The sequence below is a fragment of the Neopelma chrysocephalum genome, unplaced genomic scaffold, assembly GCF_003984885.1.
Source record: "Neopelma chrysocephalum unplaced genomic scaffold, ASM398488v2 Primary Assembly neopelma1_111932, whole genome shotgun sequence".
In the NCBI taxonomy this organism is placed as follows: Eukaryota; Metazoa; Chordata; class Aves; order Passeriformes; family Pipridae; genus Neopelma; species Neopelma chrysocephalum.
The window spans coordinates 1-5,324 of record NW_020928298.1 but is presented as its reverse complement, the minus strand read 5'-3'; the positions used below and the strand labels follow the sequence as shown (position 1 = coordinate 5,324).

The 5,324-nt window shown below is 52.4% G+C and overlaps 1 protein-coding gene across 1 annotated transcript; it reads right to left on the bottom strand.

Annotated features, from left to right (window-relative positions):
• Nucleotides 1–2,886: 2,886 nt before the first annotated feature.
• LOC113962148 (inositol 1,4,5-trisphosphate receptor-interacting protein-like 1) lies at nucleotides 2,887–5,318 on the bottom strand. The gene is made up of 2 exons (XM_027672949.1): nucleotides 4,275–5,318; nucleotides 2,887–4,109 (listed from the first exon to the last, which is right to left on the bottom strand). Exons 1-2 carry the CDS (start codon nucleotides 4,626–4,628, stop codon nucleotides 2,907–2,909), a joined length of 1,557 nt encoding a protein of 518 aa, XP_027528750.1. The 5' UTR covers nucleotides 4,629–5,318; the 3' UTR covers nucleotides 2,887–2,906.
• Between the last annotated feature and the right edge of the window lie 6 nt (nucleotides 5,319–5,324).

Sequence of the window (5,324 nt, the reverse complement as noted above, 5' to 3'; positions counted from 1 at the left end):
CAAAATAAAATATATATATCCTGATCAATAGCCCAAGATCTAGCAACTAAAAGAATTAGCAAAGAATATCTTACTACTCTCCTTGGGACAACGGAGAGTCAGGCTGGAGCGACTGCCGGCAGCCTCTACCTCCCAGGGTCGACAAGGCCTTACCAGGCCTCACTGTCCAACCCCACAGACTCAACAGCAGGGAAACCTGCACCTCCAAAGCCGCCGGAAGGAAAGGGAGCAAAAGCCTCTCCTCCTATCTTCTTATACCCTGGCTTATGTAAAAATCGTAGGGAATACTGGGTAAATCTGGGCACTTCCTTGGTTACAAACTGGTCATCGAGGAAGGCCTAGACCAAACTACCACACCTACTGAAACAAAACACCTGCTAGCTGGCCAGAGCACAGCTCCTCCAGTTGCTCTTCTGCTTCTAATGGGATAATTTATTGCTTACTGTCAAGAGAAAGAACACCAATTGGTTTGCTGGGAAGGCTGGAAGAGATGAGTTTTGTCAGAAATCTGGGTGACTTTTGGAAGCAGGAGGCAGCTGCTTCTCTAAAGTCTCTGGCCTTCTCTCCTGCCTGAAATGAAGCCGTGCATGAGGTCCAACCGCCCGGTCTTGGAGATGCCACTCCAGTGTATGCAAGGGTCTGATTTTAATGTGAGGCACCCAAAGCTTTGTCCAAGTGCCTTTGCTGAATTCCCTATTGCTCTTTTCCCACTGGCAAGGGACACCTTTCCCCAAAAGGATGGCTGCCAAAGTGCCAGGGAAAGAGAGCAGCCCTGTGCCCCGAGGGCTCGGATGGATTTTGGGTCCTGCTCGGGTCTTCCCAGGGCAGTCATGGAATAGTCACTAAAGGCCCCTGGGAATGGGAGTGATGATGCTTTCCCTCCTCCCAGTGTGCCCGTGACACACGCTCTGTAAATATTTAGTGTTTGAGGCAACTAATGCTTGCCAGAGTGGCAAAGGTGAATATCAGGTGTGGAAACATTGCATGCAGGAGTGCAGCTGAGAAGACTGTTTATTTTTGGGAGCTAAGTGGCCACCTTCTCCCCTTGGCTGCCAAGGTTGCTCTGTGATGGGAGGGGAAAGCATAACCCATCTGAACACTGTCCCAAATGTCAAGTTCTTTCTCCTTGCACAGCGTCCCCACTGAAGTCAGCCTCCACGGGCTCTTCAGCTGCATCAGCTCTGAGTGCCCAGAGTCTGCTTTGGCTGTGAAGGGAAGGTGCAGCAGCAAATCCTCCTGCCAATCGGGCAGCCTGTTCTCTGTGGCCAGGGTGCCCACTTGTGTGGCACCAGAGCCCTGGGGAGGCTATAGGGTGTCTGACGCATTCAAGGGATAGAAATTTAGCAGGAAAGAAAGCCCCTGGACTTCCAGCTGGTCCTCCCACATGAGTAGGGCTGGGTGCAACTGGGCTTAATTTCCAGTTCAAACCAATTCAGCGCTCTAGGTCTGGTCGAGTACAGGAAGAACATGCCAATCCAGATTTTGAAAGAGTAAATTTTATTGAAACATCAGGTTTGATGGAAATAACAGGACATGAGGTTGAAGATTCCTAGGGAAAAAGACCCTAACTACCTCTTAATGACTTATCTATTTTCGGGGGAAAAATATACTACTTGCATAATAGCTACATATATATTTGCTGGGAACACGTGCCCCAACTATGTAATAATTTCTTATGTATTTTCTGGGGAAAAATATACTAACTACAATTCATCATGGTTCGGCTTCACGAACGAAGATTTGGGAAGGGCTCTACCCATGTTTCTTGCAAGCGCGTTGGTGGCTAAAAAGGCCAATAGGAGAAAGGCATGTCCGGTTGCAAAAGGCACAGCAGAAAGACTCCTTGGGTGGTATATTCTGCAAGGCACGATTCTTTCTGCGTTGTCTTTTCTCCTCAAGGGTGATCCTGCGAGCTTTCTCAAAAGCATCAGCAGCGTTATAAATGGTGTGTCTCCAGGCCTCCCGATTGGAGGCCAGAGTAGACCAGTTCTGGTGATCAATATGCCCGAGGCTGAGTTGTTGCTTCAGGGAGTCCTTGTATCTTTTCTTCGGGGCTCCTCTCTTGCGGCAGCCGGTGGCAAGTTCACCATAAAGCAGGATCTTAGGGAGGCGGTGGTCCTTCATCCTGGAGACGTGCCCTACCATCGCAGCTGCGTTCTCAGTAGCATGGCCTCAATACTTGTGATTGCTGCCTGTTCAAGAACAGATGTATTGGTCACATAATCTGACCAGTGGATGTTTAGGATTGGACGGAGGCAGCGTTGATGGAAGCGTTCTAGGAGACGCAGGTGGTGGCGGTAGATGACCCACGATTGGGAACCATATAAAAGAGTAGACAGCACTATGGCTCTGGAAACACTGGTCTTGGTACTTTTCTTCAAGTGTTTATTACGCCAGACTCTTTTAGGGAGTTTTCCAAAAGCACTATATGCCTTCGCTAACCTGTTGTCTATCTCCCCGTCAATCTTACCATCCGAGGAGATGAGGCTGCCTAGGTAATTAAACTGTTGGACTGATTTGAGTTCTGGTTGGTTGATGGTGATGTGGGGATGATGGAGGACTTCCTGAGGTGCAGGTTGATGGAGAACTTCTGTCTTCTTTAAGCTGACTTCCAGCCCAAAGAGCTCAGCAGCATCTGCAAAGCAGGATGTTAAACGCTGCAGGGCTGCTTCTGTGTGGGCAACAAGGGCGGCGTCATCAGCATAAAGCAGCTCCCGGACAAGATGGTTTAAGGCCTTGGTGTGGGCCTTCAGTCGCCTTAGGTTGAATAGGCTTCCATCGGTACGATCTCGAATGTAGATCCCGTCGTGATCATCGAGGTCTGCCGTGGCCGTTTGGAGCATCATGGTGAGAAAGACTACAATTAACTACTTCAATATTAACTACTGCTAATCTGTGCTCTTCATTCATCCGATGGGAGTCCCTGGAGCAGAGCTGGCTTGTCCGTCAATGGCCACGAGCAGTTGTTTGAGGCGATAGCGGAGGAAAAAGAAGTCTTGCCAGGCCTCTCTGTGGGCATCTGGATCCTGTGCCAGGTGCCAGAAAAGGTTGGCTGGCTGAAGCGTTTGGAAGTGTGGAGGCAAGTCGATCTCCAGTGGGATGCTCTGGTTGCCTATGACAAAGCTGTCCAGGCGTTTCTTCTGCAGGCAGCAGCGCAGGTAATCCAAGCTATCCAGCAGGCGCTGGCGGCAATCCCTCCTGCACCACTGTGCCATGGGGATGGTGTTGAGGAGGTGCATCATGATGGTCTTGAGGGTATAACTGGAAAAGGCTGTGTCCACCACGGTACGGGCCAAGAGCTGCAGGCATCTGAGGTGGCAGCTGTCATGTGGAGCCTGCCGGGCAATGTGGCTGAAGAACTTCATCTCTGCCACGGCGTAGGTCTCAGACCACACTGTGCTTGGGGTGAAGAGGGCCTCTCCAGACTGGCTGCTCACATAGATGTCTGAGTTTCCTTGCTGCACCCCAAACAGCACCTCAACGCGGAAGCTTTCTCCGCCTTTGGTCAGCCGGAATTTACAGGAGCGGCTGGAGGGCAGCAACCTTAAATGCCAATGGTTGGACTGAGGCAAACGCAACCAACTCGTTCTCACCAACAGACGGAACCATAGGGTAGTTTTCTCCACATCTAGGTAGGAACGAGTACAGAGGTTGGAGAGGAGGCTGAGCTGCTCATTCCTCCTCAGCTCTTCCTCAGGCATGGGGACCTGCTCCACACGGATGCAGAATTTCTTTGCTGGCATCCCTGCGGCAGTGATCAGCTCCAGCTGGAAGGTGTGCCCCGGGGGAGGATTGAGGGGTACAAGGACACGGTACACAAGATCCTCCTGGCAGGGACTCCAACCTTCAAAGGCACTGTCCATGCCGATGGCTTGCTGTGGCACTGGGTAGAAACGACTTGACAAGAGGCATCCAAAGGCACGAGTCAAATCATCTATCAGGTCCCTTATCATGCAACCTCTGTCCAGAACAGGCCAGCGTATGCACTCCTCTATAAACCTGACAAGCTTACTTTCAGGATCTTGCTCTCGGTCTCCATTTGCACCATCTTGCCTTGCTTCTCTTCCAGCAGCATTGCTTCCTTCCACATTTGCACTGCCATTAACTTGGTCTTCATTTTCATCCTCAGTCTCATCATTTCCTTCCTTTTTAACATCATCTGCATTTGTGTCAACACGGCTACCAACCTCTGCATTTCCATCCTTGCTGTCTTCCTCTACATTTACATCATCACTTTTTCCTCCTTTCTTTGCCACCATCTTATCTTTTTCTTCATCTTCCTGTGCCTCCACGTTGCTGCTGGCATTCTCCTGGGGTGCACTGCTGTGTGGCTCACGGCTCCTTTTCCTGAGGCTAAAGCACAGTGCCAAGAGAAGGCCCAGGACTCCAACAAGAGCCCAGAAGTGCCACTGCCCCAAGGTGGCCCAGAGCAGGGCTCCCCAGGCCCTGACACTGTGCTCCAAGCTGCTCTGCTCCAGCTCCTGCAGCAGCCGAGTCATTTCCTGGTTCAGATACTTCTCACGCATCTCCATGTGCAAACGGGTGGCCTCATCCAGCCCATCCCCCACCATCTGTGGGTACTGGATGAGGGTTTGCACAAGAAGGACAAGGACTACTAAGGCCTCCATGGCCTGCAGGAGTAGGGAGACAAGGGGTTAAGTGGGGCTGAAAGGGAAGGAAGGGGGGGGGTGTTTAGGGGGTGGGGGTGGGGGGAGGAATGGGCAGGGTGGGAAGGGTGGATGGGAGCTGCAGGAAAGTTGGGGCAGGAAGGAGACGGCCCAGGCAGTTGGCAAGTAGCAAGGCCCGTCCCACTGCCCCTGCAGCAGCACCGTTCCACGCCCAAGATGCTCCTGTGAAGGGTCCCTCCTGAATTCCGAGTGAGAACCACTGGCTCAGGTGCAGCTTCCCGCCTGTGCGCACTCGTCGCTTGCCCAGGCTGGACTGGGGCAGCGTTACCTGCTGGGGCCACTTCCAGCTGCCCCCATTGTGACATGACCCCTGTGATGTCACAGGTACCAGAGCACATCACAGCCAGGCCAGCCCCGCCCCTTGTCCCCACCCTGCCTCAGGGACTCAAAATGGCCCCCGGACAACCAAAGGCCCGACACCCCCAAAATGCAGGCCCCCCTCTCTGCAATGGGTCTCCAGGGGCCCCCTTTCCAAAGCAGGCAGAAGCCCCCAAAGCCTTGTCAGCCATCAAATTGGGTGGTGTGACTCATGGATGCTTTGCTCCCTGAGATCCCCTGCTGTGAGTTGGGATGGTTTCCTTTGGTGCTGACCTCTGTTCTTGTGGGGACCTCTTTGATACAAGGCCGCACGTTTGG